At 39.7% G+C, this 26,299-nt stretch overlaps 1 protein-coding gene across 1 annotated transcript in view; it reads left to right on the top strand.

Annotated features, from left to right (window-relative positions):
• The window catches only part of RSU1 (Ras suppressor protein 1), a 185,835-nt gene that overhangs the window by 94,373 nt on the left and 65,163 nt on the right, over nucleotides 1-26,299 (top strand). The window contains exon 8 of the mRNA XM_021696768.1: nucleotides 1,744-1,876. Coding sequence (XP_021552443.1) covers nucleotides 1,744-1,876 — 133 coding nt within the window. The remainder of the gene's footprint in view (nucleotides 1-1,743; nucleotides 1,877-26,299) is intronic.

Below are 26,299 nucleotides of genomic sequence, written 5' to 3' on the forward strand. Positions count from 1 at the left end.
AATTTGTGCAGCTCTGGGATTTTCATTTGCCCTAGGCAGTTTTCTGACTCATGGTTTAGAGAATAAAGCCCATTAATTTACCAAATGATTTAATATCTGACTAATGATGTTTAACCATTAAGATGAGGAAATTGACAATATTGGTAATCTTGGAGAGAAATTTATCTGCTTATTTTTGTACTTAACACCAACAGAGTCTAAAAAGCTTTGGAAAGATCATGATGAATTACTCACTGGTAATATTTGGTAATATCAGTTTTCTTTAAAAGCATTTTATTAAATTGTATTCACTTTTATATTGGTCTTCTGTTGTTTTTTTTTTTTTTCTGAATAGTTACAGGTTCATCTAACAAAAAGAAGACAGATTGAAACTCTCAATTCTTTTGTTTTAAGAAGAAATATCACATCATCTTCCCAGTAAAAATGTTTGTTCATTTCTAAAGCCCAGATCAGCAAGGAAATTATGTGCTTCATGGTATACTTGCATCCCAGAATGTGTCCTCCTTATTTTGAGTTATCAGTTATGACAAAATCGGCAAGTAGAGTTTCAAAAGAGGACAAACATGGTACTTTGGATGTATTTTGGGAAGAATGGTTGCTGGGTGTCTATGTTTACGTAGCCTTGGCTGCCTGTAGACTGGGGGTCTGAAAATGGACTTCCTCAATAGGGCTTATAGGGAAAGACCTTTGGTGAGCCTCCTGCCAGGTAAACTGCATACATCTCTGCTCCATAACTGTGCTGTTCCCGTCTCTTGCATAGGGCAAGCGTGTGATGGAAAGCTCTTTCACACATATCCTTTTCCATTTTTGAGTATACCAAACAAACAAAAAAAGGCAACTGATTACTAACAGATGATACTCGGGTGGGTGGCGCTTACTGGGTTTTTTATGCTGCCTTCCTTAACTCATCCTTGGTTGATCTAGGACATGTAACCTGATAGCTTCCCCAGACATTCTAGAAAGAATATGAAATTTGGAATCAGAGCCTTGGGTTCAAATCCCCATTCTTAAGTTTTCTCATCTTGGACATAGTACTTAATTTTGCCATGTTTCCATTTCTTCACCTATGAAGTGATGTCAGTGACTGACCTTAGGGACTGCTGGAGAATCAAATGAAGAAATGCTTTTTAAAGGTAATCAGTCACCTGATAAGGACAATACAGATATGAATTTCTAGCATGACCATGTTAATGAGATTCATTTGGTGCTGATTCTGTGATGTGCTTATGGTACCTGAGGAATGCAGTAATAATTTTACCTGGGCAGCATTCTTCCTTCACTCATGTTCTACTTTGATGAATAGTGGTGTTGATTGGATTGGGTTTAGATCAGATTTGACAAGTGGTGATGTACATTGTCAAGTAGAATTTCAGGAGGTTCTGATAGGGTTGTTTCTTTCGATCTTGGATAGGTCGTTTTCTTCTCTGTAACAAATACCTAGAAAAATAAAGCATATGCTGCATTTGCAAGAATGCCTTCCAATTTCACTTCCTTTCTGCCTCGTTCCCCCACTGCCTTTCTCCCTCCCTCTCTCCCTTCCTAATTTCTTGGGCCAGGGTACTAGGACTAAACATTGCTTTCATATCATTGAGAACTTGAAGTAACACAATTTTTAAAAATCAAATCAAATGATCCAAGAGATCCTTGGGGTTGTGCCGTGGTTACTGGGCAGGACTTCTTAGACCTGATTTTGTGTTGGATGAAATGAACGTCACCTTTTCCTCTTTCCTTCCATCGTTTCAGGAAACTTGGATTTAACTGGTCAGAAGCAAGTGTTCAAAGCAGAGAACAATCCCTGGGTTACCCCAATTGCTGACCAATTCCAGCTTGGCGTGTCCCATGTTTTTGAATATATCCGTTCTGAGACGTACAAATAGTAAGTAGACTGTGATTCTCTAAAATAGTAGACTGTCGTTTTATAGTATTTGTAATTACACCACTTTTAAAAACTATCATATGACATTGTCATATTGGTGGCAGTTAGCTTATAGTATTTTTAAATGTTTTATTAATAACATGTAGTAATTGTCTCTTTTTTTATAGATGATTTTTAATTGACGTTTTCAAAGGGGATTTGTACCAAATTTGTTAAAAAAAATTTTTTAAGGTATTAGTTGAATATTAAAGGCACTAACAAAATTCACCAGACACATTAAGATCAGCACATACTTTTTTCTCCTTTGACTGCAAAAAATAACAAATGTTATGAACAAAATTGTTAAGCGGTTTATTTATAGAATCAGGAGAGACAACTAGGAAAGCATCATTCTATTCTTCAGAAGCTCTTACACTAGCAAGATGATAATCTCTCTAAGAGAAAAAGAAAAGGCAGAAAAAGAGGAGGAGGAATCAGCTAGCTTAAGTCACAGCATCAGAATCCCTCAAGTCCTTGCCCTGGGTCAAGGGCAGCTTGTGAGGAGCCAGGCCTCCAAACCTAACCGTCCCCACCTGTTTCTTCCTCATTGTGTCAGGGTCGGTAGGAATTCTTCCACCCCCTACTTGCTCTGTTGTTGTTATATCTTCTGACATTATTTTCCTCTCATCCCACCCCCAAATTGAAGTGATCGTTCTTTCCTCTGCTTTCATGATCCTTAATGCTGAAATCTGGTCTCCTCTACTTCTAAGCAAATATAGAAGAGACTTGAAAAAAAACCCATAGTCCAGTTTAATCTGATTTTGTGTGCAGCCCCAACCTTTGAGAAGTTAACATCCCAGCTAGTTGAGAAGAGCTAGAGGATCATTAAGGGTCACATGCAGTTAGGAGCTTGCATTTTTGGTATCAGAACAATGCCCCCCCTCCTGCCCCCCAACACAGGCCTCGCTGAATCTATGCTGGGGCAATGGGTCAGGATTAACCAACAGGGCAGAATCCCTGCCTATACATGGTGGGCTGTAGTTCTGGAGCCCCCTTCCTGTATACCCTTGTATACGGAACTTGTTATAGTCCTGTTTCCATCGGGCAGAATCCCAGAGAGGATGAGCTGTGAAGAATAATGGTGTTAAAACCAAATAGACTAGAATTGCTGACATGATAGCATATCCTCATCTATGAAAGCAGCTTAAAGTATGGTTTAGATTTCTTTTAAGATAATACTGTGACATTTGCAATATATCTTAAGCCTTACCTATAAGAGTAAAATGAGAGAAGTATAAGATAGATGTGTTTTATTGTTTCATGAGCCACATAGTTATGCGCAATTATATATATAGTTTCCTTAAATATGAATATAGCTCAGCCTTGGAAATTAGCTCATTATGAAAATGTGTGAAAATATAATTGCAGATTAGCAGCTTATTGTTCATTTTGTTCCTCTTAAATTGTTAATCATTGCTATCATCCATTTTAGATGGATGTCTGATTTTTTGTTGGTAAGTGGCAGTCTCTGTAGATCTTGGTTTGTAGGTTATCTTTTTAGAAAATCCTTGTATACATTTTAACATGCAGAAAAATCTACAAGCAAGCTTTTTTTGACTGAGAACTGGGAAAAATACTCTTTTTTATTCTGGCTAACAATCTTTTGTTTTACCATCCACTAATTTATAATGTATAGTGTTTTAGAATACATTGCTTATAAAAGCACTTCTAATTTTAATTTCATTTTAAAAGATTAAGTTGTGAATTTATGGATACTGTATTACCTCAGAGACATTATTAGTCATTATTACAACTAATCACCATTATACACTATTTATGATATATTATAAACTATTTCTGGTTATTTGAACATGGTTAGGATTTTGGATGAATGAGGTTCATTGCCTTCATTGAGTTAATTGTTCAGTTATTCGAAAGGAAGTATACAGCATGACATTTTAATCAGTAACATGTTTGTTGTCTATATAGCCCTCTCTCTCTTATCAGCATCCTAGTTTTGAGGATCAGAGTAATCTAAGCAATTTGCCTACCAGCTTGCTTTTTGATTTCCTCATGGAGAATGATATTATCTTTTACACAGTGAAATGAACATTCAAAAGCTTAAGTAAGCATAGGAGAGTTGTTAACCCCTTTTAGGGGGACAGGTTAGTACCCCGTTCACTGCTTTTAGAGGAGTCTTCGTGAGCCTCTGTGGGGAGGATACACTTGATGTGACCTCCTCAAGGGCAGGACCCCTTGGTGAATTCCCTTGGAGTTCTCCTCGTCTCTCCTCCTTGGGAAAGAGAAGAGTGTTGGCCGTTCTCTATCTCAGCTTTCTGCCCTTCACCCATCCTCCCGTAGTAGCTGGGCTCACTCCATTACCAAACATACTAGCCAAACACGTGGACTATTAACTAGGTAAGACACTAAGTCAGACTCTTAATCTTATTCTTTTTTAAAAAAATACTTATACAGAAATGCCACCATTATGTTTCACTGAGTTTTAACCTGTAAGGTTCTCTTTTATGTGAATAGCTGTGTATTGCTATAGCCTCATGTAACTAGAACCCGACTTAATTCTTTAATCTTTTTAAGTAGCCACTTCGTAATCAGAGGACTTGTAGCATAAAGCTGTGCATATGATGACTTTTGAGGAGGCAGTTTATTCATTACACGCCCATTTTTCCGAAAAAAGCCAGTTTCACATTCAGCACCTCCATCTTAGGCATTCTGTTCTAAAAGCTGCAGTTTCTACTCTTCGCTCCCTTACGTCTTTTTCTATAAGCCACGTATACCCCTTCCAATAACAAATCCTTTTTTTTAATATATTGATCTTCAGACTACCAAGAAAGCATATTTTAATTTTACTTCGGCACTTAAATTGCTGATGATGATCCTTCTCTTTTTTTCCAATTTTCTAACCAATTGACTTGTTACCTAAGCGAGATCAGTAAAGAACTTACTGGCATGTTTCCTTTCCATCCACGTCCGTGGTTGACTTTCACAGCGACCTTCCTGTTCCAAGCACATCCTCAGAGGCCTTCTGAGTCTAGAGCAGCAACAGGCAGAGGAGATAGATGATCCGACTTCCAGGCTCTCATGGACTCCAAGAGGGGACGTGGACATTTGAAACAAAGCAGTGAAATCAGTGTGCAGGAAGAATGAAAATGCTCTGAGATGATTTAACGTGGTGAAGATAGGAACTTGTGCACTTGAGCAGGGAGGAGCCGTGGGTAGGTGTGGCCAGGAGCGTGTCAAGGTGTCGTTTTCAGGAGCTTGTTCTGTTGAGTACACTTTGGGCATCCCTCATGTCCTCCTCCTCATTTTTCAGGTGGGGACTGCTCTTTGTCCATTTATCATACGTTCAGCGAACGGAACATACTGGCTGGTGTCATCGCATTGCCCGTTCATTATGTAACTCTCTCTGTTCAAGTACAGTCATTCGCTCGGTCAGGATGTTGAGGAGCAAACCCTGTGAGGGCATTAGCATTTTCCGGCTGTGGTCGAGCTCTCCAGTCACCCCTTAACTCTGTATTTGGTGGTGGTTTTCTCCTTGCATGACCTCTCTTATTTCTGTGAAGCAGAATTATGATCAAATAGTCACCACTTGTTAAGTTTCCAGAAGGTAGATTCCCCCCTCCTTCCCCCGCCCCGCCCCCCGAGGAGAAGTCAGATTAGAGTTAGGATCCTTGACAAGATGTTTTGTGAAAGGGAGTAACTCACACTTTTCACATTTCCATCAAAGAAGGTGGATAGGAACCGCAAGCCATTTTAAAAGCTGACAAGTTGGGGCGCCTGGGTGGCTCAGTTGGTTAAGCGACTGCCTTCGGCTCAGGTCATGAACCTGGAGTCCCGGGATCGAGTCCCGCATCGGGCTCCCTGCTCGGCAGGGAGTCTGCTTCTCCCTCTGACCCTCCTCCCTCTCATGCTCTCTGTCTCTCATTCTCTCTCTCACAAATAAATAAAAAATTTAAAAAAATAGTAATAAAAAAATAAAATAAAAGCTGACAAGTTAACTCTTAACAAAAGAAGAGGTTTGACAAATGTTCGGCTGAAAATGTGTTGGTTGAAAGAGGCATTTAGAAAACAGGTATCCTCATGAAGGCTGCAATTTGCGAAGTATGGTGGTCCTAAAGCCTCAGTTCCAGAGTGGCATCACTCAGAGGATGCTTCCCCGTCATTCTTCCTGCCCTGTGACTTGCTTTTATCTCTAGGGAGAGGCGCCACACTCACTTACATTTTTATTTTCTTCTTTAATCTTGAGTGACGACCGGCCCTACAATTATGCATGCCAGTTAGTGGAAACATTTTCACAAAGCAACACTTGGTGAATGGTGGGCAGTGATGAGAAAAGTGCCGGCAATTTCTTTTCGCTAGAAATCGAGCAAAATAAGTCATCCTGTTTGATTTGTAAGGAGGAATACTTTTATCTGCTGGTTATTGTCTCTGAACTTATTTTGCTTGCACAGTTCAAACTAAGAAATGTTTTCTTTTTTCTGCGCTGCGTGCAAACCTGTGTACAGGCTATGGCAGATGTAAATGGGCTTTTTTTAAACAACTAGCGTATCCTCTAATGGATGCCGCATCAGTGACCTAGAAGACCCTTGAATAACAGATCTATCTGGTCTACCAAAAGGCTGCAGCATTTCAAACCTAGTAGGTGATCCCGTTCATTTTGAGACAGCCCTTTCCGGAAGGAAATCCCTTCTTTTTTTTTTTTTTTTTTTTAAGTTTTTATTTATTTATTTGAGAGAGAGAGAGCACATGAGATGGGGGAGGGTCAGAGGGAGAAGCAGACTTCCTGCTGAGCAGGGAGCCCGATGCGCGACTTGATCCCGGGACTCCAGGATCATGACCTGAGCCGAAGGCAGCCACCTAACCAACTGAGCCACTCAGGCACCCAGGAAGGAAATCCCTTCTAACAAAACCCTCCAAACCTTATTAGTTTCTGCTGAAGTATAAATGGATGCACAGAACTAGCAGATGGTTTTATAAATACCACAGAAGGATGAAGGAGAGGGTTAAACTTCCAGGACCTTTCTAGCAGTTAGTGAATTTTACGTAGTGATACAGGAAGGCAGGAAAAATGTTGACTTTTCTTTCATTACTGTACCTGAAAATAGCTCAAATTAAGCCAGAGAAAAACTATATTTCTTTAGAGTAGACATGAAAATGAAGAACCCAGTTTGTTTTTTTTTCCTAAAGCTTTGGACATAAAAGATTGTTTTTATTTTTAAAAGTTGACTGTGTATTGGGTTCCTGGTAATTTATATTTCCTTTATAGATGTTACATATGTATATTTTGGTTCTTTCTTAAGTTAATAAATGTATTATCACATTTCTTCCATAATACAAAAAATACGATTCAAACTTCTGATGTCTCTGAATCTATTTGCATGCAAATATGTTGCATTTACCTAACATGCTAAGAAATAGGAAAGAGGAAAGGGAAACCCATAAGGTATATTTTGGATGGTATTGTATCATATCCCTTATCTGATGCTGACTTTCATTGGTAAAATTGCAAGCATTCCTTTTTCTCCAGATAGTATGTTACCAGCACAAGGAGCTGAGACATGTTTATTCCCCTGAACAGACATGTAAGGACAGTAATATCAGCTGTGGATCTTTGACACAGTCATTCACCTGTTGCTCTGTGTCTCCATGAGCTGTTCCTTGCCCTGGTAAATTAATACCTCCCTCTTAAGGTAACAGGAGGAAAACAGATCATGCGAGGAAGAGTACATAACAATTTTGTCTCTCTTCCAAGTTTTTTTGATAGATTGCTTAATGTAATTTACATTTAAAAGGATCTTTGCTTTTCTGCTGTTAACTTGTTGAGCACTATTATTCAGGTATACTTTAGAGGTAATTAGTATTTTTCCATTTTCTTGGTACATGTTCACCATTTTTTCGATACATGAAGTTTTTATTTGCCTTTTGAAGCTTTATTTTTCTATAATTTTATAGCTCATGCAAAATAGTTCAGTTTTTTAAATGGAAGGTGCATCCCCCTTGATATTGCCAGTGCACCTGGGTTCCGGGAGAGTCACAGTAGGGAACCTCCGCCCCCTAAACCTATAAAGGTCTAGGGTGAACCCTACCAGGGTTTAAAAACCAGCTTCAGGGGGTTACCTGGTATTCCTGGAGGCATCCAGGAAACCCCATCTTACGTATATTCTGGAATGTTTTTTACTCTGACTTGGCTACACATGCAGACTTGGGGAAGCCTCCCTCGCATATCCACGTTCACTGTGGTCCTCCAGTGTGGTCACGCCCCAGCCACACCTTTCTGGCCTGCCACCTTTGTGGGGACAGGCTCGGTCAGGTTTGACCATTGAGCAGAAGCTCTGTCAGTCTTTCTGCATTTTATTCAGCGGCTAAGTACGCTTACTGTTAAAAGGTTGTGAATACATTTAGAATAAATGGGAAAAAAAAACACAACTTCTGCCTCAAAAGGAGAAGAGTGATGTTTATTCTGAACCTCACACTTTTATGTAATATGATTTTTAAGTGCAGAACAATCATGTCCTCCCTCCCCACCCCTTATCTCAACTTGTATATTGACTGTCAGGCTTACATTGAGGCTGTCTTGTATAGCTGGACTGTAATGTACAGCGTGATTTGTTACAGTATCAATTTAAGGTAAATAGAATAAAGATAATTTGTTCTACTTGACAGAAGAAAATCAACATAAGCTAGACTCAGCCTGTACTCTAAAAAGGAAATGTGTCAGCTTACTTCCTCTTCAGGCACTATTAAGAGTTCCATTTTTAGATGAGACTTACTTGATATAATCACATTGAGCTATTAAGTATGGACCTCCTCAATGAAATGAAATTGATCAGCCCTGCATATTGACAACCTTTTTTAACTCCCAGTAATCTTAAAGTTAAATGCTTGATGCTTTCTATCCAGCTAAGATGAGTTATTGCCTGCATTTGCAGTTTTTATTTGAGAGATAAATAAGTGGCACTTTTATAATAAAAAAAAGATCTATGATTTCTATTCTCTACACAGTAATATCTTATTTTATTACATGCTGGCTTTTTATTCTGGTTGAGAATTAGCAGAGGGTTTTGAGGGGATTTTTTGGTAGTTTTTGGCAGTTCAGGGTTCTTCTGTACCGTCAGACATTCTGACTTAGGATGTGTACTATGAAAGGAGTTTCAATCAGCTTTATCAGATAAAAAGCTCAGCTGTGAGTTATGTCCATAGGCATCTGTTGATGTTCCAATTTATTTGCCAACCATTAAAGAAACAACTTTTCATATTTTATCCTGTTGTGTTAGTGTGTTATTTCATATGTCTTTTTTAAGACTCATGGTATAAAAAGTTTGCAGTCAAGAAATACTATTTCCACTCTAATAGTTAATTTTTAAGTAGTCTTACTTGGAACATATGCTGTTCCATCACCTTCAAATTGTACATACTTTTGATTCTCCATCCAATTAGATCGTGTATATTTAGAGAATAAATAATCGTTGAGGTTGGCTGTTTTATATGTCAGGTTTACCAAGTAAGCACGTGGCTTTTTCTTCCTGCTGATGCCTGGTTTTGTCCAAATTTGGTTGTCTAAGCCACTCAGCAGAAATTTATTGTCTTAGAGTTCTAGAGGCTGGAAGTCTGAGATCAAGAAGTTGATGGGGTTGGTTTTTTTTCTGACGGAAGGATCTGTTCCAGGCCTTTCTGCTTGGCCTGCAGATGGCCATTTTCTCCCTGTGTCTCTTCACATCATCTTCCTTGCTTGTGCATCGCTGCCTGCATCCAAATTTCCCGTTTTTATAGGGACACAAATATGGTCACATTCCAAGGTACCGGGGGCTAAGGCTTCAACAGGTGAGTTTGGGAGCGGATAGGGGTACAGTTCAACCCATAACACGGCTGTTACTTGGATGCCCAGAAACAGCGTTCAGCCCTCTATCCATGTGTTCCACCTCTTTACTCTTTTCCTCCACAGGCCCCGTAACTTCACAGTAGGCATGTTTTCTGTATTAGCGAGTATGTTTGAATGACTCTCTGAGACTTGATCCACCCCCCTCCCCCATGCCTCTCCTAATATGCTTGGCTTCTGGAGTTTGGTGTTCCTCCAAAGCATGCAGATTCACTCCAGTTTCATTTTAGGGACACGGGATAGGCTCTTATGCCTGGCAGAGGAGTCAGTGTTTTTATTTGGAACCTTCTAACAGTGGACCAGATTAAAACAGAGACTGGTTAGGATTTAAGAGTCCCTTGGGAATGAAAGACACTTAACAAAGCCCCCTGCTCTGTCATATTTGGCTAGAGAATTCAAGAAGGGAGGGTTGTATAGAGCACCACCTGCTGGACCCCATGCTGTTTCTCCCACAAGAATCTTCTAGAAGGAAGATGCTGTACAGAGGGCATTTGTGCGTCCTGTTTGCTTCATATGCCATGGAACCCACACTAGCAGGTATGGGATGTTCTCCCTGGGACTTTGTGGTAGCTACGGGCATGTTACTCGGTAAGGGGTCAGAGATTCCCTGTCTCATCTCAGAGTTCCAGTTACCACATCGGGAGCCCTTATAACTTTGCTTCATTTTTCTTACCTTATCTCTGGAGTCTTAACAGGCAAGACTGAGTCTACTAATAACAGGGCAGGGAATTCTGTTCTCATGTAATTAAGCTGGTTTGCTTTCCCAGCAGAGAGAGGGGCATCAGAGATGGAGTGCATATTTTCATGTGATGCTCCATGGTGTCAAGACACAGGCATACTGTGCTGTGAAGCTCTGAGGAAAAAAGAAGGGAAATAAGTTCTTAGCATATGTACTGGTCCTAGAGGTGGGCCTCTGGTCTCAGTTCTGTTGGTGGCAAAGGGCCTCTGCACACCCATGCTCAGCTTCCCCGACTCGGAGGGAGCGATTCAAACTAGATCATCTCAAAGTTGCCCCAGGAATGATTTCCAATTCTGATTTTTTTTTTTTCTGGGAAACATGTTTTATTGTCTATATTAGTTCATTATTTTTTTAAAAATTTAGTTTAATTCCTGAATTTGCCCCCATATGGACTTACTTCATTGGTTTTTTTTTTTTAAAGGCAACGAAAGATGATGATGACCCTGAATATAAACTGTTACAGGAAAATGGATACAAGATAAAATTACCAGATCAACCTTTTTATTCTATATTTTATGGAATACCTAATATATGTTTGGCAGTAACTTATTCGTACACATGAAGTCCTGACACTTTCGATTCTTCAGACTTATTAATCAGTGTAGTCAGCACCAGAGCAATTTTATGAGACTTACCAGTCATCAAAAATTTATTATCATATAAATCAAAGAAACAACGAGCATCTTAATAGGGTAGAGAAAGTGGCATGTAAAGGATCGTTTAAGACTGTGCTTTTTGTTGATTGTGTGTTATATTTACAGCCCGTATCAGAGAACTTACTCATAATTGCATGCAAAGGGTCAGCAGGGTGCTAGTTAGCTTCTTAGGTGAAACCTCTTCTCTTTGTTTTTCCCCAGTGGAATATTTTGTTGGGTCTTAACTGTAAGACCGAGGATGCTACGTAGACTGAAGGTAGGAAACCTCATGTTCGAATGTGAAGCGTATAGCATTCGTTTTAAACTAGGATCTACATTTTCTTTGGATTCTGTTACAGTTGTCATCCAAAGTTAAGAATTCACAAGCTCCGTCCTTTGGGACGAGATTGCTAAGCTTGAACTCTTGGAAATGGCGTGGGGAAACCACGGTCGACAGACTACCTCTCTTGTGAATGGGCTCCATGTGTACCTTCTGAGAAATGACACTCAGGCTAATGTCTACTGTGTTTTTGGCACAGTTTCTGACACCATTCTGAAGGAATCACAAAAGATTTGGATCTCCGTCATGTGAGATGAGCTGTTTGGAGGGGAGCTTTTCCATCATCTGAGCCCTGTCCTGAGCCTGAGTGTCCCAGACTCTCACTAGTCTCTAGGACGGAAGGATCATGGAGGTGGGCCAACGAAGGGTTGAGCTTCCACTGTGGAGCTTCTATACAGATCCACTGGGAATGGACCCGAAAGACAAAGCTGGGTTATTTCCCATCAAACATACAACTGGCTGCCCACCTCACATCTCCTTAAGTGCTGTTTTCTCTGCCCGGAATGTTCCTTCTTCCCGTATTTACCTATTGAAAGCCCGCGTGTTCTTCAAGTATCAAATACTGCTTCCTGAGAGATCTTTTTTCTGAAGATTTCCCTATCGTCCATGTTTTCCAAATCCCTTTTACCCTCTTTCTTCAGAGCCTTTACTTTTCCTTAGTAGGAGTTTTAATAATAATAATGATCAGTTATTGAATATTGACCATTTGACAGACATTGTGCTCAACTCATTACAAATGCTGCTTATCATTTTATAACACAGTATTTATTTCTGTGAATACTAACCTTTATTTGGTGGTGGGGGGGGAAGGGAGTTGAGTACGTTTTCTCTCCCTTAAGAGGCTGTAATCTTTTTGAGAGCAATACTCAAGATTCCTGCAAGCCTGAGCTTTGCATGTGGCATGCCCTCGATGTCTTATATAAATGACCTGTCTCAGGTGGAGTAGCCTCTGACAAGTTGCCCTCATTTCTGAAAGAAATCACAAAAGAAAAAACAAAAACCATTCCAGCCTCTAGAATGGACCAAGTTACAGGTTTTTTTTGTTTTTGCCGTGGCCGGTAAACAATAGTGAAAACATTTAAATGCATTCTCCATATATAGTATTAAGTGAACATGAGGTCTTCACAGTAGTCTTTCACTGTGTGTATATAGATCTCCTCTTTTTTTACCACTCTACTTCCGTATTAGAAATGAAATCGTTTTTTAAAAACCACAAATCAATGAGCTGTGTTTGAAAGTGAGTGCTTCCTCTCTGTGAATCCACAGGCTCCGTGGTGATTTTGTGCATCTTCTCTTTGTCAAGCAGTGTTTCATGGCATCCGGAGTGTGGGACTGTGTCGCAAATGTTTGGACTCTTTCTGAGAGAAACGCGGGATAGTGGTGTGGGTGCTTATCTCTAGGGAAGCAAACTGCGTGGCCAGAGGCTGGGAGGGCAGACCATATTGTCCTCTCCGTTTACCCTTTGGTACCTGTTCAGTGTTCTGTTTTGTACATGTATTCACTATTTAATAGATTGTTTAAAAACCAAAGAAGAACCTGTAGGGCCCTTGAAGTTAAGAAACGACAAAGAATGTAGCGGTATATAGGCGTACCTCGTTTTATTGCCCTTTGCTTCATTGTGCTTCTCAGATGATGCGTCTTTTTTTTAAAGATTTTATTTATTTATTTGACAGAGAGAGACACAGCGAGAGAGGGAACACCAGCAGGGGGAGTGGGAGAGGGAGAAGCAGGCTTCCCGCTGAGCAGAGAGCCCGATGCGGGGCTCGATCCCAGGACCCCGGGATCATGACCTGAGCCAAAGGCAGACACTTAAAGACTGAGCCACCCAGGCACCCCGATGATGTGGGGTTTTTTTACACTTTGAAGATTTGTGGCAGGCCTGTGTCGACCTAGTCTGTTGGTGTCATTTTTCTAATAGCATTTGCTCACTTCTTGTCTCTGTGTCACGTTTTGGTATTTCTCACAATATTTCAAGCTCTTTCATTATTAGTGTATTTCTGATGGCGATCTGTGATCAGTGATATTTGATGTTACTAGTGTAATTGTGCTCAAGTAAGACAACAAACTTAATGGGCGGACGTTGTGTGTTCTGCCTGGTCCAACCAGCTGGCCAGTGCCCTGTGTCTCTCCTGCTCCTCAGGCCTCCCATTCCTGAGACACAGCTGCAGATGGGGTGTAAATCGCAAGAGAACTAGAATTAGAAGTGGAGCCTAAAGATGGCACTGAATTGCTGCAATCTCATGAAAAAACTTGAACAGATGAGGAGTTGCTTCTTATGGATGAGCAAAGAAAGTGGTTTCTTGAGGTGGAATCTAGTGAAGATTGCGGAAAGGAAAACAAAGGATTTAGAGTATTACATATACTTAGTGGATAAAGCAGCTGCAGGGTTTGAGAGGATTGACTTAACTTTGAAAAAAGTTCTCCTCTGGGTACAGTGCTGAAACAGCATCACATGATCCAGAGAAGTTGTTTGAGAAAGGAGGAGTCAGTTGAAGTGGCAAATTTCATTGCTGTCTTTTTTTTTTTTTTTAAGAATTTATTTATTTATTTGAAATAGAGCGGGGGGAGGGGCAGAGGGAGAGGGAGAGAAAGAATCCCAAACAGACTCAGTGCTGAGCACAGAGCCCGACACAGGGCTCGATCTCACAACCCTGAGAGCATGACCGGAGCCAAAATCATGAGTTGGATGTTTAACTGACTGAGCCACCCGGGCGCCCCCATTGCTGTCTTATTTTAAGAAATTGACACAGTCACCCCAATATTGAGCAGCCACCACCCTGATTGACCAGTCAGGAGCCATCAACATTGGAGCAGGACCCTCCACCAGCCAGAAGATGATGACTCACTGAAAGCTCACATAAAGGTCAGCATTTTTTAGCAAAAATATGTATTTATTTAGACATAATACTGTGGCGCACTTAATAAACTACAGTATAATGTCAACATAACTTTTGGGAAACCCAAACCTTCGTGTGACTCACTTCACTGAAATAAATAAATAAATCTTTGCTTTATGGTAGAGGTCTGGATCCAAACCCTCAGTATGTCTGAGGAACGTATGCCTGTAGTTGGTTTTGTCCCCTGTGATGGCTCTTTTCCATTCATTTGCCGAGATTGAGTGGAAGCCTTCTTACCAGGTATGCTGTTTAACCAAGTATAGCCAAAACCTTCTTAAAGGGTCCTGAGTCTTAGAAAGGGACTCTCTAAATGAGAGCTTGAAAGAAGGCTTCTCACTTAATGCAGTGATCAGGCCTATTCTTGGCTTAAGTATTGTGAAATCTTACATTTTTTATATGTCTCAGATAACATCAGGCTTTCCTATATCCTTGGAAGAATCTGTAGCAATCCATTTTTCCTTCATAATCTAATGTGAAATGGGAAAAGGTAGTCATTCGCAAAGAGGTAACAGAGTAGAATAAGGAAGAAAAAAACAACAAAATGTACTTTTGTGTTAAGTATCTTCAAATAGGTGTATTTTCCCACCTAAGAGTTTAAGTGATTGAAAGTAAGGTTTTCTATATTTGAAAGGTCATGAGGGTTTGAAAGGAGGAAGAATGGATGTTGGAAGAGTTCATTGTGTATGAGAGGATGAGATTGGGCTTCAGGTTTCCATACAAGAGATATGGATTTTTTTGTCTTAATTTTTCTCTCTCATTTAAATTTTTTTTGGCTGTAAGCTAAGATGACGTATGTGTTTCAGACTGTTTATGTGAGATTATGAGCATTTTTAATCGTTCTTGTGCATTCTCAATAGAACCTGCGTGAGTGGTGATCTTTTAATAGATAATGTCTTTCAACTAGTGAATTTTTTTTGGTATTAAATTCTAGATAATTCCTACGGAATGTAAATTTTGTTAATAACAATTTTTGTTTTGAAATACTTAAAATCTTAGAACTGTATTTTTTTATTTTTTATTTTTTTAGTTTTCTGAAGAGACTTCTTTATTTTGAATAAGTTGAATTACTAAGACAGCTCAACAAGGAAGCTACTGGTCATTAGGTTGATTGAATGAAAATATTCTTTATTATTTTTATACTGAAACATGGTTAGAAAAAGAAATAATGGCCCATGGGAAGTTGCTCCTTCAAAACCACCATGTGAATACATTATACAAAACGACTTTGGTTTTACTGTGGTTGAAATACTAAGAATCTTGAGCAGCTTCTGTAGAAAAATTCAGAACATGATTAAGTCCAGTACCCTCCCCCCTCCCTCCATTTCTTTTAGTCATGGACTAGCATCCAAGTGGATTCGTGAGTGAGAGAAGTTGCCTCCATTACACTGAGGAGACAGAATTGACATTCACTGACTTCCTGCTATGGTTGAGGCCCTGATGGGTTCCTTATAGGCTTCATCTCCTATAATTTCATGACTCAGACATAGGTATTCACCTGGCTTTCAGATGAGAGGACAGAGAGTTGCAGATGAAGTAGAATGACCAGGGTTTACCCGAGTGGTAGAGCCAGAAATCAAACTCAATCCATCTTATTCAAAAGCACACTAATCTTGTATTCTCCTTGTTGCTTTTGAGTCATATCTAGGAAGAAAAAGAAGTGCTGAGATTATGTTGACATTCTCATAGGGGTGTTAATGTTTGATGCCTTGTGGTACGGTCATATCATTTGGCTTTTCTGGTTCTTAAATCAAGCCCAGCCCCTTTTAGGGCCATATCCCCATCCTGTGGTGAAGGCACAGGCAGCAACATTCAGGTGTCCTGAAACCGCATCCCTGAAAACCTGTCTTCCTCCTTCTACCCTGATTCTGATCTAACATCCACCTGTGTGCATGGGTCTGGCCCAACAAACACAAATCCATCTTCTCGCCAGCTACCCGCTCTGGTTCAGTGGGTGTGTATTCATCTACTGTGGGCTACACGTTTATATTGTTCCATAGTTGGACTTTAGTCAGTTAATACCTATTCAAAGGCCTCTCTCTACCACACTTCATGTTACTTATCTCTTTGGGCATCAGTGTGGACTCCTGCCTTTCTCTGCTCAACTTGTACCAGTGACTGAAATCAGATTGGCTTGTACGAACCCTCCCAAGTTTTCCCCATGATCTCTTCTTTGTGTCTTAGTTTTCTTAGTAGCTCTGGTCCCAGGTTATAATTCTCAACAAAGAACTGACTTTTCTCCAAGGAGTCTTGGTTCTTTTAAGTGGAAAATAACATTAGCATGCAAAAACTGAGGGTCCACAAGTACATATTTTCCAAACAAGCGTCAAGGGTAGAGTGACATGAGATCTGCCAGCCACTGGGGTGACACAAATCAGAAAAATAACCTGTATTCAAAGGAGTATGCATTCTTGTTGATGGTTCCAGTTTACCTGAATCATTAAGTTTGTTTCGGCTTTACTCTATGATTGGAGTTTATTAATCCAGTTCCCCCCTCCTCCCGGCAAGCTATACATCCTAAAGCACGCGTGTGTTTACGTGACTGGTGATCCCACATTGGCATGTCTTCACTTTCTTTTCTTCCTGGCCCTGGTCTCACGTGTTCTGCAATTAACTGCTAAGTGTGTAAGCTTAGGAAATCTTGTCACTCTCACAGAGCACCTAAAAAGAAAAAGAAATTGTAACTTCCTTCTAGGTTTTATACTTAAGAAACCAAAAGTGGGGGCCACTCAGTAATACAAAGGTGTAGATCTCCTGGTTTCTAGATAGAATCCCATTCCCTTAGGAGACTGTAACACTGAAGCAGGGAAAATGTACCAGTACAACCTTTTGAAGTTATGTGTGTCTCCTCTTTGTTTATTTGTCTTTTAACACAAATAGTTTTACTCTTTGTATTCAATTTCCAGATGACATTTGGCTTGTCCTCCATCCCATTCAAGTTTTTGCTCAGACGTCATCACAACAAAACACTTAACACCGCTCTATCTAAAACAGACTCCACCATCCACCCCTGCCTGTATTTCATCTGTCCCCTTCCAGAACGGGGCTTCCCCCGAGAGCTGGGACTTTGTTTTGTGCACTGCTGAGTCACCAGGAACCTCAGACAGTACCTGGCCCCTGCTCAGCTCTCAAAATAGTTGATGAATGAGAGTTATTTCAAGGATATGTTGTGGCCTGCAGGTTCAACGTTTCTGCTTGAGGAATGTTTTTAAAAAAACCTTCTGTCGCGCATCCATCACACATTTTTAAGTATTTCCCTTTTTCTCATGTCTGAGTTGCTAAGATTTCGTGATATTATTAGTGTCGCTTCTGTCACCATAAATGTTTCTGTGATGTTTCCAAGGCTGCACCCTTCCCTGACCAGCTCTTCCCCATTGAACCTAGTAGCTCTTTTTAGCTAGGCTTTGAAAGAAAGAAACCCCACACACATGGAATTTTAGAGGGTAATACGGGGGAGGGAAAATACCAGAGCCATTAAGGGGGTAATTACCTAGACTCAGACCGTTAGCCTATTTTTCTTCCTGTTTTTGAATCAGCTGGCCTCCATCCTCTAACAAATACCCCTGTGGGGATTGGGTGTGGGGGGAACCTAGCTATCAGCCGCTGAGCATCACCCCATGATGCAGGTGTGGCTGTCATCCTCCATCATGATGGTGTGAAGGAATCTGTAGAAGGTGAATTGGCAGGCTTTGAACTAGGGTCATTGCTTAGAAATAAATAGCAAAGCAGAGGGGAGGGAATTCGAGATAGTTCTTCGTCCCCATCCCCCCCCCCCAAAATAAGGTTTGTTGACAAGTCAGAAAAACCACTTAGAGCTCAGTCTCTGAACCTAAGAACCTAGATATGAAAGGGGACAGGGAATCCCTCAGTAGGCACTCAGCTTTGGGGGAACAACCAGAGGAGTCCTCATCAGCTGCGCTGAGAAGCAGCCATATCCTGCAGTAGGTTGCCTGCGGTAGCTTCTCTCCCTCACCTGTGTCCCTGACCTGTTGACAACAAGGGCGAGGAGTGGTGGCATGCTTAAAGAAATATTTGGCTTGTCTGCACACAGAAGGATCCCGTCAATACACTGCCTCCACGGGTGATACTCAGTTTTCTCACAGGTTGCATTAATTCTGCATATTTCAAACAAAATTCTCCTGATCAAATTTTTAGTGTTAATAATGTGTTGAAAGATGGCATTTTATGGGTTTGTCCTAAGATATGACAGTAGTGTGACTTCGTTTTAATTGTGTGTACCACAAAAAATAAGAGAGAGAGTGCATGAATGAATGGAAGAATTGTGACCACTCTGTGTACATCATTCCCCAGTTCCTGCTTTTGAACATAAATGTTGCTGCGTCCGTTACAAAAGAGAACTAGTCAGAGCAGCTGATAGAACCACAGCCAGGTTCCCCCAGCCTCTGGGCTCAGAGCTTCGCTAGCGTCTGGAGGCGCACACTTGTACCAGTGGAACTTGGGGGCCCTGGAGAAGCATTTCCACGAACCCAAACGGCTTCTAAATATCCGCCAAAGGAAATGTCAATAAATGGTGACCTGTCTCTTGGTCCTACCTGGGAGGGAACCCAGGGAGAGGAGGGCTTAGTCCCAGCATCAGGCAGGTGTAGCTCTGAAGAATAAGCTAGCGCCAGGAGGCATGCAGGAGACAGTGCGTGGGAGCAAAGGCTCTGAAGGCAGGCTCCCTGGGTTCAAATCCCACCCTTAAAACCTTCCGCTAGTTTTGTGACATTGGGCCAATTGGATTTTTTTTTTTTAATTTAACGTCTTTACTGAAGAGCCGTTGTTATACAATAAACTACATATGTAAGGTATATCACTTAATACATTTTGACGTGGGTGTACATATGTAAATTAGTCACTGGAATCAGGACGGTGAACCTACGTGTCATATCCAGAAGTTTTCTCATGTCTGAGTTGCTAAGATTTCGTGATATTATTGTGTCGCTTCTGTCACCATAAATGTTTCTGTGATGTTTCCAAGGCTGCACCCTTCCCTGACCAGCTCTTCCCCATTGAACCTAGTAGCTCTTTTTAGCTAGGCTTTGAAAGAAAGAAACCCCACACACATGGAATTTTAGAGGGTAATACGGGGGAGGGAAAATACCAGAGCCCCTGTCTTAACCTCTCCCTCTTGCCCCTCACTCCTTTTACCCCATCTCCAGGCAACCACTGATCTTCTTCCTAACTATATGTGTGTGTTTTGTGACGTATTATATATAGACATCTAGTGTGTACCCTTTTGTTTTAAGCTGGCTCCTTTCATTCAACATCGTGATTTTGGGAGTCGTTGTTGTATGTAGCAATAGTTTTTTTGTTTTGTTTTGTTTTGTTTTTTACTGCTTACCAGTCCATTGAGTGAGTATACCACAGTTCGTTTATCCAGCTGCCTATTGGTGGATGTTTGGGTGGTTTCCAGTTTGGGGCTATTACAGATAAAGTTTTGACGAGCTTTTGTGTGCGAGTCTCCGGACATGTGCTATCCTTTTTCATGTGGAGTGGAATGGATGGATCATATGGCAAGTATAGATTTGCCTTCTTAAGTAACTGCCAAACTGTTTTCAAAGTGGTGGTATCATGTTAAATACCAACCAGCAGTGTCTGAGTGTTCTAGTCGTTCCATATCCTTGTCAACCCTTGCTGTGGCCAGTTTTTTTTCACATTTATCCAGTCTAGTAGGTTTCCATTATAGTGATGAATAATGATGTTGAGCTTTAGCCATCCCTAGATCTTCTTTAGTGAAATTTTTATTCAAACCTATCCGTTTTTAATAGTTCATTTTATTGCTTTGAGATTCTTTATATGTTCTAGATACAAATCCTATATCGGTTGTGTACTTTGCAAAGCTTTTCTACCTTTCTGTGATAAGTCTTTTTATTCTTTTAGCATTGTGTTTTGAAGAATAAAACCATATAATTTTGTTGAAGTCCAGTTTATCAATTTGTTCTTTTATGAATTGTGCTTTTGGTGTCCTAGCTAAGTATTCTTTGCCTAATCTAAATTAATAAGATTTTCTCCTTTGTTTTAGTCCAGAAGATTTATAATTTTAGGTGTTTTTTTTTTTTTTTAAGATTTTATTTATTTATTTGACAGAGACATAGCGAGAAAGGGAACACAAGCAGGGGGAGTGGGAGAGGGAGAAGAAGGCTTCCCGCAGAGCAGGGAGCCTGACATGGGGCTTGATCCCAGGACCGCAGGATCATGACCTGAGCCGAAGGCAGATGCTTAACAACTGAGCCACCCAGGCGCCCCTATAATTTTAGGTTTTGGATTTAGTTCTATGATGCATTTTGAGTTAATCTTTTATATGGTGTGAGGTGTGGATGAAAGTTCATATTTTTGCATATAGATACCCAATACTTTCTGCACTATTTGGGTGCAGATTGGATGATGGTTCTAAGTTTTCCATATCCTTGTCTACTTGTTCTGTCAATAATGGAGAGAGGGGTATAAGTCTCAGACTATAATTATGAATTTGTCTATTTCTCTTTTCAATCCTATCAGTTTTGCTTCATGTAGTTTCAGGTTCTGTAATTAGATTTATAAATATTTAGGATTGTTTACATCCTCTTGATTAATTGACTCCTTTTTCATTATGAAGTGAAATTCTTTAGCCATATGAATATTCTTTGGCCAGAAATTGACCTTGTCAAATAATAATGTAGCTACTCCATTTTTTATTTTGATTATGTTAGCATGGTATCATTTTCCTTTTTTTGTTAACTTATTTATATCTTTATATTTAAAGTGGGTTTCTTATGGGCAGCATGTAGTTTGGACCCATTTTTTCCTCTTATTTGACAATCTGTCTTTGAATTGGGGTATTTAATCATTTACACTTAACGTGATTAGTGATATAGTTTTGAATCTCTTCCCTTAGTATACGTATTTTTTCCTATTCCATCTGTTTTTATCCTACTTTTTTTTTTTTTTTTGGCCTTTGGATTGTATATTTTTTAGGACATCGTTTTGTCTCTTATGTTGCCTTATTAGCTGTAATCTTTTATTCTTTAATTTTAGGGTGTGCTTTAGTGTTTGTAATTTACATCTTTGACATTTCACAGTGACATTATATCACTTCACATAGAGTGGGGAAACTTTATGGTAATATACTTTGGTTTCTCATCTCCTAGGCTTTATGCTTCTGTTGCCATTCATTTTATGAATGTTCTGAACTCCATATTACACTTTTATTATTTTTATCAGAATAGCCTTTGTAGCGATCTAAATAGAAATAAAGCATCTTCTACATTTTGTTATGTATTTACCATTTTTATTTATTTATTATTTTTTAAGATTTTATCTACTTATTTGACAGAGAGAGAAACAGCTAGAGAGGGAACACAAGCAGGGGGAGCAGGTGAGGGAGAAGCAGGCTCTGGCCGAGCACGAGCCCAGTGTGGGGCTCGATCCCAGGATCCCGGGATCCTGACCTGAGCTGAAGGCAGACGCTTAACAACTGAGCCACCCAGGCGCCCCGACATATTTACCACTTGTAGTGCCCTCCATTCCTTTGGTCCGTATTTCTAGCTAGTATGATTTTCCTTTTTTCAGAAGGGCTTCCCTTAGCTTTTCTTACCATGTGGACCTGCCATGTGTGCATTCTTTTACATTTCATAGATCTTGAAAACTCTTTATTCCCCATTATTTTTTGAATGATATTTTCACTGGTGTAGAATCTTGGTTAGAGAGTTTTTGTCTCTCAGTACTTTAAAGGTTTTTGTTCCACTGTCTCTCAGTTGCATTGTTCCTGACAAGAAATCTGCTGTATTTCTCATGTTCCTGTGTATGTAACCCTTCCCCCACCCCCACCTTGGCTGTTTTTAAGATTGTCTTTTTATCACTGGTTTTGAGCAGTTTGATTTTAATGTGCCTTATTAGTGTGGTTTTCCTCACTTTTTTTTTGTGCTTGGGGTTTGCTGAGCTTATTGGATCTGTGGGTTTATACTTTTTATCAAATCTAAAAATTTTCAGCCATTATTTTTACAAATATTTTTACCAAGCACTCTCTGTCCCTGTCCTTGTCCCCTAACCTTGCCTCTCTTTTTGGGACTCTGTTTATTCATGTTTTAGCCTCTTGTAGTTCTTCTGCAACTAACTTATATTCTGTTCATTTGTTTAATCCTGTTTTTTCTCTGAGTGTTATTTTACATCTTTTTTATTATTTTGAATTAAAATTCTGTAATTATCTCATACATTATAGTTTTCATCTCATGATTATTTGGAATTTTTTTAGTATCTTACAAAAGTCAGAATACTGATTAACTCTAGTGGAAAGGGAGGGGATTTCAGGGATAATGGCTCTACTTTGTTTTCATTCTCATCCTGGGTGATGGGGACATGACTGTTCATTTTTAAATTCTTGTTAAATGAACTTGTTAAATGAACTTAGATTTTATGCACATTTTGGTAATAGTTCTCTTTCAATAGTTTTAAATGACTTCAAAATACAGTGATTTGGTTTTACATTCTATTGGATTAAACTCCAGTTACAGAAAGAACTGGAAAAAATGATACCTTTTCAGATATCTTATTAGTAATAACATTTTCATTGTTTTTGACATGATTCTATGTTTATTATAGTATAAAGCAAAGAATAATTATGTCAGTGTCATCAGGGAATATGATATTCAGCAAAAGAGAAAGGAGATAAAAAATTAGAGACGTTAAATCCTACAATCATAAATTAGAATTGGAAATGAACAGTAAACTCTCATGATATTTTTTCCCTTTAAAAAAATATTTCTTTGTTCTGCCCACCAAAGAGACCTAAAAAAAAAAATGACTAGCACAGTTAGCAATACCACTTTTTTTAATTTAGTTTGATTTTATTATGTCAGTCACCATAGAGTACATCATTAGTTTTTGATGTAGTGTTCCATGATTCATTGTTTTCATATAACACCCAGTGCTCCATGCAATATGTGCCCTCCTTAATACCCATCACCGCATTCACCCATTCCCCCACCTCCCTCCCCTCTAAAACCCTCAGTTTGTTGGTTCCCAGAGTCCATAGTCTCTCATGGTTCATCTCCCCGTCTGATTTCCCCTCCCTTGATTTTTCCCTTCCTTTTCCTAATGTCCTCCATGCTATTCCTTATGTTCCACAAATAAGTGAAACCATATGATAATTGACTTTCTCTGCTTGACTTACTTCACTAAGCATAATCTCTAGTCCCATCCATGTTGATGTAAAAGTTGGGTATTCACCCTTTCTGATGGCTGAGTAATATTCCATTGTATATATGGACCACATCTTCTTTATCCATTCATCTGTTGAAGGGCATCTCGGCTCTTTCCACAGTTTGGCTATTGCGGACATTGCTGCTATGAACATTGGGGTGCATATGGCCCTTCTTTTCACTACATCTGTGTCTTTGGGGTAAATACCCAGTAGTGCAATTGCTGGGTCATAGGGTAGCTCTATTTTTAATTTTTTGAGGCACCTCCACACTGTTTTCCAAATTGGCTATACCAACTTTCATTCCCACCAACATTGTAAGAGGGTTCCCCTTTCTCCACAACCTCTCCAACATTTGTTGTTTCTTGCCTTGTCAATTTTTGCCATTCTAACTGGTGTAAGGTGGTATCTCTGTGTGGTTTGGATTTGAATTTGCCTGATGGCTAATGAGGAACATTTTTTCATGTGTCAGCCATTTGTATGTCTTCTTTGGAGAAGTGTCTGTTCATTTCTTCTGCCCATTTTTTGACTTGATTATTTGTTTTTTGGGTGTTGAGTTTGAGAAGTTCTTTATAGATCTTGGATATCAGCCCTTTGTCTGTAGTGTCATTTGCAGATATCTTCTCCCATTCTGTGGGTTGCCTCTTTGTTTCATTGACTGTTTCCTTTGCTGTGCAGAAGCTTTTTATCTTGATGAAGTCCCAAAAGTTCATTTTTGCTTTTGTTTCACTTGCCTTTGGAGATGTATCTTGAAAGAAGTTGCTGTGGCCAATGTCAAAGAGGTTACTGCCTTTGTTCTCCTCTAGGATTTTGATGGATTCCTGTCTCACATTGAGGTGTTTCATCCACTTTGAGTTTATCTTTGTGTATGGTTTTAGAGAATAACCATGAAGAGTTTCATTCTTCTGTATATAGCTGTCCAGTGTTCCCAGCACCATTTATTAAAGAGATTGTCTTTTTTCCATTGCATATTTTTTCCTGCTTTGTTGAAGATTATTTGATCATAGAGTTGAGGGTCCATATCTGGGCTCTCTGTTCTGTTCCGTTGGTCTGTATGTCTGTTTTTGTGCCAGTACCATGCTGTCTTGGTGATCACTGCTTTGTCATATAGCTTGAAATTGGGCAACGTGATGCCCCCAGCTTTGTTTTTCTTTTTCAACATTTCCTTGGCAATTCGGGGTCTTTTCTGATTCTATACAAATTTTAGGATTGTTTGAATGAAAGGGGAGAGATCAGGACTAACACCAAGGAAATAGAAACAACGATTAAAAATTATTATCAACAACTATATGCCAATAAATTAAGCAACCTGGAAGAAGTGGATGCCTTCCTAGAAAGCTGTAAACTACCAAGACTGAAACAGGAAGAAACTGACAACCTGAATAGGCCAATAACCAGTAATGAGATTGAAGCAGTGATCAAAAACCTCCGAAAAAACAAGAGTCCAGGGCCTGATGGATTCCCTGGGGAATTCTACCAAACATCAAAAAAGAAATAATACCTGTTCTCCTGAAGCTGTTTCAAAAAACAGAAGCAGAAGGAAAGCTTCCAGACTCATTCTATGAGGCCAGCATTACCTTAATCCCCAAATTAGGCAAAGACCCCATCAAAAAGGAGAATTTCAGACCGATATCCCTGATGAACATGGATTCCAAAATCCTCAACAAAATCCTAGCTAATAGGGGCGCCTGGGTGGCTCAGATGGTTAAGCGTCTGCCTTCGGCTCAGGTCATGATCCCAGCATCCTGGGATCGAGTCCCGCATCGGGTTCCCTGCTAGGCGGGGAGCCTGCTTCTCTCCCTCTCCCTCTGCCTCTGCCTCTCTCTCTCTCTCTGACTTTCATGAATAAATAAATTTAAAAAAAAAATTTAAAAAAAAAAAAAAAAAAATCCTAGCTAATAGGATCCAACAGTACATTAAAAGGATCATCCACCATGACTAAGTGGGATTTATCCCCAGGATGCAAGGGTGGTTCAACATTCGGAAATCCATCAGTGTGATAGAACACATAGTAAGAGGAGAGAGAAGAACCATATGGTCCTCTCAATTGATGCAGCATTTAACAAAATACAGCATCCTTTCCTTATTAAAACTCTTCAAAGAGTATAGGGATAGAGGGAACATTCCTCAAGTTCATAAAATCCATCTATGAAAAACCCACAGCAAATATCCTCAATGGGGAAAAGCTGAGAGCCTTTCCCCTAAGATCAGGAACACGTCAAGGATGCCCACTCTCGCCACTGTTGTTCAACATAGTACTAGAAGTCCTAGCAACAGCAATCAGACAACAAAAAGACATAAAAGGTATTCAAATTGGCAAAGAAGAAGTCAAAATCTCTCTTTTCGCAGATGACATGATACTTTATGTGGAAAACCCAAAAGACTCCACCCCCAAATTACTAGAACTCATACAGCAATTCAGTAATGTGGCAGGATACGAAATCAATGCAGAGAAATCAGTTGCTTTCTTATACACTAACAATGCAACTGTAGAAAGAGAAATTAGAGAAATGATTCCATTTACAGTAGCACCAAAAACCGTAAGATACCTCAGAATAAACCTAACCAAAAAGGTAAAGGATCTATACTCTAGGAACTGCAGAACACTCATGAGAGAAATTGAAGAAGACACAAAGAGATGGAAAAACATTCCATGCTCATGGATCGGAAGAATAAACATTGTTAAAATGTCTATGCTACCCAGAGCAATCTATACCTGCAACGCCATCCCATTCAAAATTCCAATGACATTTTTCAAAGTGCT

This window comes from Neomonachus schauinslandi, chromosome 5 (assembly GCF_002201575.2).
Source record: "Neomonachus schauinslandi chromosome 5, ASM220157v2, whole genome shotgun sequence".
Classification (NCBI taxonomy): Eukaryota; Metazoa; Chordata; class Mammalia; order Carnivora; family Phocidae; genus Neomonachus; species Neomonachus schauinslandi.